Genomic DNA, 13117 nt, shown 5'->3' on the forward strand with positions numbered 1-13117 from the left:
CAAATGCATGGGAGCTTATCTGAGTGTTTGAAATTCTGTGCAGGCAACTTTTTATTGCTACCTTCTCTTTCCTTGTTTTTAGGTCAGTTTCCTTTGAACCCACTGTGCCCTTCTACTGCCTTATCTAAGTCACCTCGACTCCACTCGGACTTTTAAGGCTTTGTGTTTCTTATCCCTGCATATTGGCATAGACGGTTGCAGACATCACCATTCATAAGCGTCTCCTGTACGTCAGTCATTTGTTTGCTGGTTCTCAGATCCATTCTCTGACCTTTCCCTGCTCTGCTCTTTATTACAGAGAATGGCATTTTTCTGCTCCCATACCAACTGGCTTCCAGATAAGTTTGGCCAAGGGGAGTCACTGGCAGAAGACCAAAGAGCGGGAGGAGCGGAGAGGCCAGGCTATTTCTCCCTTTCTCTGCCTTCAGCAAAAGCTCTGGCAGTAGCTGTGTCTCCTTCCTGGCTCCAGCTCCCTCCCATCCGTGGTCCCAACTGGTCACTGGTTCTAGCTCCAGCTGCCGGCCCTGGCTTCTGGGCCTCTGTTGATACCACCTCTTGCTGTTGTCCCACCAGCCCTGGGCATATAGCAGAGGCTCCTTGCTGTCTGTCTGGCTTCTTAGATCTTCTATCATTAGGTAACCAATTTTCTAAATTAAGTTCCCTCTGTTTATAACCACTAGAGTGGTTTCTATTTGCCAAGTGGATCCTGATTGATATATTACCAAGTCAAAAATCTTAGTATCAAAACCCTCAACACATCACATAAAGCTTTTTATGGTCTCATCCCTTACCTTTGTGGCCATTGCCTCGCCCCCTCCCCCACCATAATAGTGCCACCACCATTTGTTAGGTGTTTCTTATGTGTCAGGCACTTTTCTGAGCGTGTCACATTTATTTCACAGGCTTTCTCCTTTCTTTTTACTTATGACTTGCTAGGTGTGTTTCTCTACCAGTTTGTTTTTATAACACGTATATTTGATTCTATAGTTTATTTAAACTTTTAAGGTCTTAAAGACATAGGAAGAGAAACATAAAGTTACACACATATATATGTATTCATAAAGTCACTTGCATTTATGATCAACGATTATGGTGTATATTATTTTCCATTACAAAAGCTATATTATTTTAGAATTGAGAGGAGGGTAAAGAACACTGTAGAAAATTTACTATTCCAATTTGCATTTCAAATTGAAGTGAACACTTGCCTGAAGTTAGGATAAACTGTGATCAGGTAAAGCTTGGTACCTTAGTTAAGAGGTAAAATAGTTAAGAAAAATTAAGCGGCTCCCTGAATGTCAGACTTGAACGCTGAAACCTAGGTGTCCCTCACTATCTGAACTCTTGCTATCTGAACTCAGGAACCCAATATATTTTGGATAAGGAGGGACAGGATATAAGAGAATAAGACTACTAATAATAAATAGTGCATCATCATTATCACTAATAGTAATAACTCCTTGAGTAGTTACTATATCAGACATTTTGTCATTGTACATATATTATCTCTAATCTCCACAACACGCCCCAAGGAAAGTATTATCATAACTACTTAATAAATTAGGAAATTGGGGTTCAAGATTGTTAGTGCCTTTGTCTTTGGCCACAGAGAACTAGCGGCAGAGCCAGAATTCAAATCCACATCTCACTAGCCTCTAAGTCAATGAACTATTGTGCTGCTATGCTATGTCATATTACCTCCCAACCTAAACTCATAAAGGGACAATAGTACAGTCACAGTGTAATCAATCGGTTCCCCATTGAATTCAACATATAATGTAAAGAGTCCGCATACTACATTTTCTATTCTGGATGAAGACAAGCTCGTATTTGAAAAATATCACATTCTATACATCATATTGAACTATAGGGGTAGGAAAGGCATTAAACTAGGCAGCAGAGGCCCTACCACTTACTAAGCTGGCTCTTTCCTGTATCAGGGTAATTCTATTGTTTTCTCCTCCAATATAATTGCTAAGAAGGGCTGTGAAATGGAAAAGAAGGTAGACTTCTCCTCTGCCTGAACTTGACTCAATTAGCAAAACAGAAAATCCCATAAATAACATTTTTCAGGTGTTCTTGTTTGGTGTCAATTAATTACCCTCCCCACCCAAGGTCACTTGATTTGATTTGACATTTATACTTGCAAAAATTAAGTGCTCTTGGAACAGTACTACTCAAAGTATGGTCCTTCGTAAGTACAGATACTGGGAGTATGTTAAGCAACCTTTATGGCCACTTGACACTGCCATGACATTCAGGTGTATGATCAATGAGTTCATTTCATGGAACAGAGTACAGACCAGGTCGAGTGATGCTGAACGTGCGCAATGAATTACATCCTCACTGTGTGAGTGATACTAGTCAGTTTCAGTAGGACCACCTAAAAGTCTGTGACGTGCTATATGTTTAAAAAAAAACTGCCCTTCAACATTTTGAGAAACACCGCTCTAAAACTGACAGCCTCTTTACAGAACCAGAAAGCAAAATATAAAATGAATTATTTTCCCACTAGAATACTTGATAAAAAATACGTAAATATATGAATATATTTGTACACGCACGAGCACACACACACATACTCATAGCTAACATTTGTTCCAGTTACATAAGCTTCAGTTGAAGAGGGGGACGAGGACTTCCCCGGAGTTATGCAAGGGATCAAGACTTCGTGGATTGGGAAATTCTGAAACATTCTCACAGAATATTACCAATTCATAAATAAGCGAATGATTTATCCACTATGTTATAAGAGAGCCTTTCAGAATATTTTTAGGTCATTTTATTACTACCGTAGAGGGGATAGACTTTAAAAACTCACTATCTATTTTATGTGAGCGCTCTGACTGTTCTGAATCTTTTTTTCCAGCAAAATTGCAGCTCCCGAGAGACGTAGAGAGGTAATCAGACTTGTGCACTTAAAAAAGAAATATTGGAAATGTCTGAATAAGAGCAGGCACATTTTTAAATGCCTTTACTTCGTGTGCAAAAATCGTCTTCTGCAGACCCAGCGACATAAAATTGTAGACATCCAGCACTTTCCTCACAGTGGCAGGTGTAACCTGAATGCTCCTCTTATGTAGATCAAGTAAACTACAATTTGACAGCCCTTTTAAAGTGTAAACCAGTTTAAGTCTGAGAGACAATCCTTTTGAGTTTCCTTCTGAAATAAGCTTTGGAAGGTGCAATTCAGAAATATCTATTTATTTATGTTCTTCAATTAGGAGCTTTAAATCAATTCATTTGAATAAGAAAAAATATTATAAAAGAATATTCCATTAAAATGCCATCAGTTTTGATTTGAAGATTACATTTCTATTTTACAAATGGGGGGAATCAATTGATCCTAACTGATGTTAAAAGAGCAGATTATTTTTCTTTTTTCTTTTATAAGCAGGATAGAAGTCAAGGGAGAAAATTTATAACAGCCTTAATGTCTTATGTCTTCTATTTTGCAAATTTGAGTAAATCTCCTGTGCTAACTTTGTCAGCTAGGGAATAAAGAACATCATTTGAGATTCCACAGCTTAATTATGCTGATAAAGCAGTTTTATAAATCACACTACGAGTAATGGATATTCCTTCGAGAACAGCGAACTAGGAGCCATAAAACGTGTGCTCTGGACTTGGCTCCTTATCTTCTACCCACTTGTCAGTACAAATAAGTCAACCAAGTCTTGATCCTCAGCCCGCTCAAGTCCAAATAGAAAGAATGAAACAGTTGCCCCATCCACTGATACGGCAACATCATTTTCCAAATGAAAAACTGAAAGTCACCTCAAAAGGATGGCAGAACAAAAGATCTGAAACTAAAACTGATAGAAAATTCAGGTCATACGCCAGCTATATACCTAATTTACAGCAATGTAAGGATTAAATACGGTTATTTCTGAAAACTCTTTGCACACTGTAAACTGCTACACAATTATAAATGTGAGGATCCTCTTACTCCTATGTTCCAGGCTAGTGGTGACAAAGAGAAACTGGGGAGTTGGGCATCCAGAAGACCAAGCCTTAATTTAGCCAGGAGTTGACTTAAAACCAAACAGAGATGGAAGATCACTGCCCAACCTGATAAGTCAGAAATCTAAACCAAGAGAAAGTAAAGGACTAGCTCAAGGTCACGGCCAAGCTGGGATCTGAATTTAGATAGTCTTTCCAGCTCAAAGGATTATGGCAGTAGAAAATCAAAAGGCAGAGGTCTTAATACTTAGCATTACTTCAGGGACAAGAGACAAGAGACAAGGAAAGGAATATGCTAAATATTGAGTGCTTTAGTTGAGAACAGTTTAGTTTACAAACTATGTTGAGAAAAGCATTAGGATAAGCTCCCAATGCAAAAGGAATTCACAGTCATCCAGAATCCCGCAGTTGCTAATCATAGAGCATCCTCAGGAGGGAATACTAATGGGCTGTGGAAAGCCTATCAAAAGAGACAGCGAATAAGCTGACTGATTCTCCTTCCCCTCGGCAAACTGAGGAAAGAGGTACAGGATTTCCATGGCAGTGTTTCTAACTCTCTTTCGGCAGCTGCAATTATGTATTAATAATAATATTCCTGTATCTTGAAGAAGCTCTTAGTCTCTTGATTTAACTGGGTCTTAACTAGTCCTCTTAACTAGGACTGCCTGAAGAATCACACCAGCCTCAGGTCCATCAGACCCTAAAAGTAAGCCTTCATTTTAACATTCTGAAGCTCTTCTCAGGCAACAGACACGAGGCTAAGGGCCCCGTGTTGAAGGACTGCCTTCAAATCACAGGGTTTTTAAGAGCACTTTTCCTAAGAATTCCTAAAACATTCATAAGTCCATTTTTGAAAATCGAGAGCTTTTGCATCATTCCAGTGAACATCATGGGCAGTGGGTTCCAAAACTTGGGCAACAGGTAAGAGAGACCAGATCCTTCTGCAGAATGCCAGAACTGCAGGAAAGGAGGAAAACCAGCGCTCGCAGAGAAAAAACTGGTAGTTAAAGGGGCTTCAGCGAAGGCAAAGGAAATCGGGATAAGTAATGTTACATTCTATGGGACATCAAGATTTTAGGAAATGGTTTGAAATAAAGTCAGTTAATCTTCTGAAGCTTAATGAGTCTCTCTTCGCGTTATCCTGTTTTTACTTATGGGTCTTTGCAAACTATTCCTGTGCTGTATTGCTGGGGTCCCCAGTGCAAACACCTCATACTGTAGTTCAGAAAGGAACCATGGAGGGGACCACATAAAGATTTTAATGTACTTATAATTAATATACCTCCCAATAAGACAGACTAAGAAATATTTTTTTAAAGTATTTTTAAGCAGCCCATATTATATGTGTGTGGGGGGCGGCCTTTGAAAAAAAAAGTGTACTTAAAATTTTAGTGATGAACTTAAGAACCTAGATCTAAATTGTGGGAAAACGACAGGCTTTTCATCATCCAGCAGCACTTCACACAAACCAATATTCTATTAGTATTTCAAAATACATTCCAGAGCACATTACTATCTAACATCTACTGACTTTGTAAATGCTTTTTGGAGCCATAAAGAGCCTTAGGTTTTAAATCACCCCAAGAACCTACTGGAACAATAGTCTTTGCGAAAAATTTGTAAAAATGCTAATAGAAACCTGGAATTCGCCTCATGAATCGAGCCTATTATTATTTCTAAGAAATGATGAAGATCCCTTCTCCGCAACAAATGGATGGCCAAGCAGGTCTTGTGTGAAATATCACAAGAGCCTTCCTATTTGATAACAGCTTGCTTCTCTCTGCCTGTACCACATGGATGGGTGGCCGGATCTTTTCCCCGTTGTTTGTTTTCCCAGAATGCGCACTTTTTAAAATAGGAATGATTAAACTTTTAGAAATGCATTCGTGTGCAGAGTCAGCCGAAGGTAATTCTTGAAAAATTATGATCACAGCAAGTTCTGGAAACAACCTGCCCCAGCTCAGCCGAAAATAAGAGAAAAACAAGCAAAATTCTTAGACACTTTTGTCCAATACCCTCATTTTAAAGATACAGGATATTAAGGCCCATAAAAAAATAGATATGGGAAACTGTTTTTTCATATACGACTCACCCCACCACATGGGGGCAGTTATAGAAAAATGCTGAAAAAAAACTTGTTTTCAAGTTGTTCTTCTTGACCTCTTCCTTGTGAAAATAAGACAATGCTTTTGCCAAACTTTTAATGTTGTGTAAAAAAGTTTCTGGAGACTTTCCAATGCTTAAATTCCAACTGACTGTCAGGTCGTCAGGATGAACATTTAAATTACTTCTTTACTAGGCCTTGTTTTGTGTTTGTCTGGGAGCCTGACAGTTTTCTCCCTCATAACTTGGAATTTTTTGAACAGGTACACAGCCTAATAAGGGGAAAACACAAATATTTTTAACATTTGATGAAAGCTCACCCTAAAAAGCTGTTTTAGATCTGTTGAGAATAATCTGAAATGAATTCTCTTGCTTTTTTTCAAATCCAAAAAGTTAACCATGTCTTCTCTACCACTCCAATTTTTTAAGTCCGCTTTTCTGTGAATGGACATATTTAGAGATTAAAAACACATAAGATGATCTCCTTGTGTTTAAGGTTACTCTGCCAAGTCTATGGGAATCAGGGGCCTTAAACGTAAATTCTGCGTATGTATATGTATGTGTGATGAGTGTGTGTGGGTGTGTGGCTATCGTGCTGCTTTTCTGTCACAGCTTCTCACTGGTTAATGAATTATAGCTGTAGGGACACTAAAGAATGGGGTAAGGGGTATTGATGAAGAAACTTATTTGCAAAATATCTAAATGTAAATAATATAAATTCATTGCAAAAAACTGGGAAAAAATGACCTAGAAGTCTATTAACTAGAGATCTCCAATATTAACATTTCAAGTAATATCCTGGCCTTCCATCAGTTAATGCTCAAGTGCTACTTTTTCAGCCCTTTCAAAATGTTTTTGGCTTAAAATACTATGCTGTCTAGACCACGAGTGAGGAGTAGGGGAGAACACCTGAATGCTTTCGGGGGCAAGGCAAGTGACAATTGTGTTGAATAGGCTGGTTGGGGATTTTGGCAAATTAGAGAATGGAAACCTCCTCAGAAGTGGGCATATTCAAGAATGTGTAACATTTCATGAATATTGTGAACCACTGTAGCTTCTACAGTTGAGATGTGTCTAGGGTGGGGGCTATGGTGGGCATAAGCAACATCTTGACATTCTCAACATGTCACCAGACAAGAGGCTCAGATTCTATTAGGAGAGGGACTTCAGTATGGTCTAAAAGATTTAACACACTAGCCTACAATACCAGTTTTGCTTTCACGATTTCTTTCACGACTTGAGTACAGTTGAAGGCTTGCAACCATTTCATCTAGCTCAAAATAACAACTTGGACCTAAAGGGATACCTCTTGAGGGAAAATATAAGTCAATATATAAAAATAAAAAAGAAAGAAAATGTTTCATTTCAGTATGTTATGCTTATATTTCAACTTAAACACTACAATCTGGGGTGGGGAAGGGCACTAATAACTGTACTTCATCTTACAGGTATCTCAGGGATGTAGACACATAACAAACTAAATCAGTCATTCCATGTGTCTACTGTCTAGGAACCCACCATACTATTTCTTGAAATGCAATGGTTTGTTCCAGAAATACCATTCAAGGAACTACCTATGGGCAAAATTGTCAATTCGTACATATTTGTAGCAAGTGCATAGTAACCTATATGGACATACTTTACTAAGTTAATAAAATCAATGAGATAAGTAAAAATACTAAAAGACGACCTGGGGCAAATGCCAGTGTAGTCTGTACAGCTGTGTAGCCCTGATAAATGGCTTTTTTGCACCCTTCTTCCCTGCCCTGTGAAATATGGCTGTAGATACCATCCACCATGCACGATGGTTGCTGACATGTTCCACACGCAGCACATACAGTAGGCTCTCAATAAATGGAAGACATTATTTGATGAGTCACATTTGGATAAACATTAGCCCAAGTACTGTTTGATCGTAATGAAAATACTGGAAATAGTAGTTCTGAAAGCTGAAAAGCAAATTTCAACACCTAGCTCATTTCCAAGATGTTTGTCATTCAGATAGCAAAAATCAGAATTTCAAAGGGGGCTGGAATTGACCACATATTTATGGTGGCTACATTTTATTATATGTAAATTATCTCAATAAAGTTGCTTTCATCACAGAAAAAGTTTGTAATAAATGAGCTCTAAAATCCCCTGCAACTATAAAAGTCCATTATCTTCCAAAGTCGGTGATTTGCCCAAGGTCACAAATCATGTCGGATTACCAGCTTTGAGTTTACCATAATAGTCAAAGTACGGAGAAAACTTTAGAAATATGACGATAAAAATGTATTTAATTCCCATTGAAGGTACAAACACTTATTCATTGATAGTTCATAAGTAGCTTTTCATCACCCATGTTTGTGATTTCTCATTACAGAGTAATTCAAAGTAAGCCAGTAGAGAATACAATGCAATGAAATGAAAATATGGCCCTGGCACATTACCTTTAAGTGAAAAAAACCTGATTAGAAAACAGAATGATCCAACTTTTATAAAAACGTATGTATAGAAAGAAATTTTGGAAGATACCACTAGATGATTAAACATTACTTAACTCTAAGAGGTGGGTTATAGATGGTTTGCTTTTTCTTCTTTTTCGTTTGTTGGTTTGTCCATATTTTTAAACTTTCAAATATATGAACAAGTATTAATTCTATAATAATTATTATTTGTAAATAAAAGTAAATTCAAATATTACAACTAGAGATCACTATGATGACAGTGGAAAAAAATCACAAGAGGGCTGAGTCTGTGTAAACCAGAGATTATAATCAGGAAGCCCAGATAAGTTTAAATTAGCTTTTTATTGATGGATTTCTAGTTTCTCTTGAAAAATCTGAAGTCCTGAGAGCACTGGGCTAGGACTACCAGCTCCCCAGCCTAGCCATTGCCCACTTCAGACGAAGTCTTCATTCCCTCGTTTGCCAGAACGTAAGCATTCAAGTTTTCCACCTGTGGTCTAAACAGTGCAGCATTATAAGCCAGAAACATTCTGTAGGGGCTGAAAATGTAGCACCTGAAGACTCAGAAGTGTGTGTATGTATGTCTGTGTATATACACACACACACACACACACACACTCTCTCTTACTGCTAGACTGAAATGACGCATTACTTGAAATGTACTGGATATCTCTGGCTAGTAGAATTCTAAGTGATTTCTTTTCTTTTTCATGTTTTTTATTTGTATTTTTCAGATTTTTCAGGAGAAACTAATTTCATTTATAATCAGAGGACGTTTAGGAAAACAATTTTTTTGGCTAATATCTTCTACCCATTCCTTAACGTCTCCATAGCTGCAATTCATTAATCAATGGGAACCTATGAGAGAAAGGGAGTAATAGCTACACACAGACACACGTACACACACAGATACACACACCCCATCTACGTATACACATACAGAATTTATGTATAAGCACTCTTATTCCCATGGGTTTTGTCACATAACTTTAAACCCAAAGAGTTCACCTCATGCATTTTAGCCCGTAAATACGGCCATTCACAAAAAAGCAGACTTACAAATTTTTTTAGTAGTAGACATGACTATTTTTTTAATTAAAAAAAGCAATAAAAACTAGTTACAATATAAGAGAATTCATTTCAGATTATTGCTGATGGATCTAAAATGGTATAGAGTGGACTTTCATCAAGCGCTAAAAAGATGGGTGTTTTCCCCTTATTTGGAGGCTGTGTATTTGTTCAAAAAATTCCAAATTATAAGGGGAAAAAAACCTGTCAGGCTTTCACACAAACACAAAACAAGCCATAGTAAAGAAATCATTTAAATGTTTACGCTGATGACCTGACAGGCTTAGGAATTACAAGTACTGGAAAGACCGCAGATAATTCCTTTACACAACATTCACGGTTTGGCAAAAGCGGTGTCTTGGTTTCACAAGGAAGAAATCAGTAAGGGCAACTTGAAACAGTTTTCTTTCTTGATGGGGAAAAAAACTGCCATTAATTCCAAGTATTTTTTTCCATCCTTTTAGGCAGCAAAGAAAACGACAAAGACATTTTGGCCTTCTCAGGTACACTGAATTTTCAGAAATCAATGAAATTTTAAACCTTGTTTTTAAGGAACCTCTGAAAAAAGTAAAGCTGGTCATCAATTTGGGATAGAAAGGTGTCGTTTTCAACTTTTCAACAATCTAGTGATATATTTAGACAAAAAATGATCTGCACACTACCAACTCCTTTATCCTAAAAGTCATCTGTCATTGAACCTCGAGGAAACATGGCCATGTCCTTACCTAAAGACTGGTAGAGCTCTGTCATTTTGGGATGGTCCCAGCAAGTTGTTTGGGTCTCGTGGCTAAAACATAAAATACAAAGAGAGACTTTAGTAGAGAAAAGGAGGGGAAAAAAAGCATGGTTTGCTCTTGAATCATTCCATATCTTTACTTCAAAGGACTTCCATCATGCAGTGAAGAATGTTCCTCTTACAGAGAGGTCCCCAGCCTTGCTTTCAAAGGGAAAAGCAATATGAACATTATTCGGGAACCAGAATTTGTTTCTTGTTTGCACTCACAAGTCACTTGTGCTTCTGTTATAATAAAATGACCTTGTTATGTAATCGATAATCGAAAATCAGGATTTCTTCACCCACCCAGTGTGGAACATGGAGAAAGGACACTGACAAGCGTTATTCAACTCTGTCAAAGAGATACCGGACATTAGTTTAATATATAAATCGCCTCACTTCTCATTTGCTTTCACTGCCCCTGACAGTTTCTCATTACTCTTTCTGGTACATATCTAGATCTCATCCATGACAGCTGTATTTCATTTCAGCTGAAGGTATAGCCACTGCCCAACTAATAATATCCTATCTTCCCTCTTCCTATTACTTCTAGAAGGTCTTTCTAACTCAGCACTCTGTCCACCACTACACCTTTTCCTATAGTGTTTACTTGGGCCTGAATGAAGCATTCACAGTTCTCTTCCATTTCTTGAAGTTTAGCAAAGTGTGGTTGCTGGCTATGAGCTCCGCCACAAAAAGAACAAAACACCTTTGTTCCTCATTCAATTACATGAATAAACCCGGGAGAGATAACTACATATACTTTTCCTTACTTGGCCCATCTACGTAAATCACTGTGGCATCGAATTTCCAGTTTTCAGGCATTCCACGACGGGCTTTGATAGAGTCAAATGCAGTCGTGAACGATATTTCGGTACTCATGTGCAGGGCCTATTTATAATCTTTGGGGGAAGGGTGGGGATGGAGAGAGGAGAAATAGCTTAAATGTGGCCACTTCAAGGAGAGCAGCAAGTACAGAGGACTCACACAGAAATAGGAGTTTGGGGAGGGAACAATGTCAAGGACCTCAGCACAGGTTTTAAATTTTAGGATTAGATTCTGGCTCTGTGCCCTACTAGCTGTGAAATTTGGGACAAGCCTGCTCACCTGGAAGAGTTACAGGATTAGTTGATAGAAGTAAGTGACCGGCACCTTGTGGCACTTAATATGTAGCCCCCAAATTACTGCCCACTAAAAGCAAACCTTTGATTATATTATAGATGTGGATCCACCGGCGGCTAAGCCAGCCAAACCCAAGACCCTCTGCAGAGAGCAAAAACAACACTTAAAGTGTATTACCTCTGTTTCAAAAAAAAAAAAAATAAGCAAAACGGAGAAACATTTATTGTGGTTTGAGAAATATCATACAATCATAAATGTCACAAAAACATGTGGAAATTCCCCAGACTACACAACTTCAAACACCAGCCCCCTGATATTTACTATTCATTGATTGAGCAGCGAAAGCAACAGAAAGAAGTTTAGAAGAAAATGTTCACTCGCGAAGGGCTGTTTCCATCTCCTGCAAGCACGTCCATTTCTGTTTTACTTTTCCGCAGAGACAATTCACATTTGAGGAGTGCGACAGAGGCTTCTCAGTCAAGGGAAGGTACCAGAGTGCCATCCAAGTCTTAAAGAGCAAGAAGAGCAGGAGATGCAGCCCATGCTTTAGGGGGTTGTAGGAAGCCCCATCACCAAGCTGGTTTATGATCTGGAGAAGGGGTGGGCGGGACTGGTACTTGATATGCACAGCACAAGGAGGCTGCAGCTTGCAGCTTCATGAAAAAAGTGTTGCTTGTTCTCGGGCGTTTTTTAGCTTGTAAAGTGATTGTGTACCAATTCTGCACACAAGTGCCCGGCATGGAAAGGTTACCTTGTCCCGAGACTATGCTGCATTTAGGCCTCCGCCATTTCCAAAGGCCATCCATAAGTGAGCATCAGGGAGGGAGGGAGAAGAGGGGAAAAGCATGTGTGTCCACATGTATAGGCCCTTCTTCCACACACTGCATAATAATGTCCCACCTCCTCGACACGTGGGAGGACTGTAGCATCTTCAATAGACGGGCAGAAAAACGTCTGTCTGAGCTGATAAACCTGACCAGACAGAGACAGAGAGAACCACTCTGAAAAGCCACCATCCGTAGTGGACTTAAAATCAGAGGAACACGGGGAAGAAATCACTTAAACCAAATACAGTTTCAAAAGCGAAGAGACACTTGCATACATGCGACAGGAGAATCCCACATAGGGTCAATGAGAGCTTCCGGTAGCCCCCTGCCTCCAAAAAGACCCTCAGGACTGCTGATAGACCCACCTTCTACATCTTTAAGGAATTTATTCCAGTGGCTAAAAATGATGAGAAAGATTTAAAGTTTTCCTTTTTTTTTAAATTCATCAGTCCTTAGCTAACCTGAAATTTCCTTTACCGGAAGATGAAAGAAATTCTAAGCTCCCACCTTCCATCCCCCATTTGTGTGTTTCTAGATTCTAGTCCTTTCTAGGTACTCATTCTCCCAATTACTCGTGATTCTGGAGGACTTGAATAACCTAGACATATGAACTCAAACAAATCAAAAACCCAATCTTCTTTTACCTTTTTCCCCTCCAACACACAAACCTTTTATTTTTAAGCAATGCAAAGTAACTAGAAAAACAGATTTATATTTCATCTCTGCCGTCTTAGTTTCACTTCAATTGCAAACGAGCACCAAGCAAAAGAAGTGAGCACAAGTGGAAAGAAAAAAAGAATAAAGGGTGT

General features: G+C 38.6%; 1 protein-coding gene across 16 annotated transcripts in view; it reads right to left on the minus strand.

The window, feature by feature from the left end:
- Positions 1 to 13117, minus strand: part of DMD (dystrophin) — a 2264041-nt gene that overhangs the window by 122299 nt on the left and 2128625 nt on the right. For all 16 annotated transcript variants that reach the window (XM_070604303.1, XM_070604310.1, XM_070604305.1 and 13 more), the window contains one exon: positions 10310 to 10371. In XM_070604303.1, coding sequence (XP_070460404.1) covers positions 10310 to 10371 — 62 coding nt within the window. The remainder of the gene's footprint in view (positions 1 to 10309; positions 10372 to 13117) is intronic.

This window comes from Equus przewalskii, chromosome X (genome assembly GCF_037783145.1).
Source record: "Equus przewalskii isolate Varuska chromosome X, EquPr2, whole genome shotgun sequence".
Taxonomy (NCBI): Eukaryota; Metazoa; Chordata; class Mammalia; order Perissodactyla; family Equidae; genus Equus; species Equus przewalskii.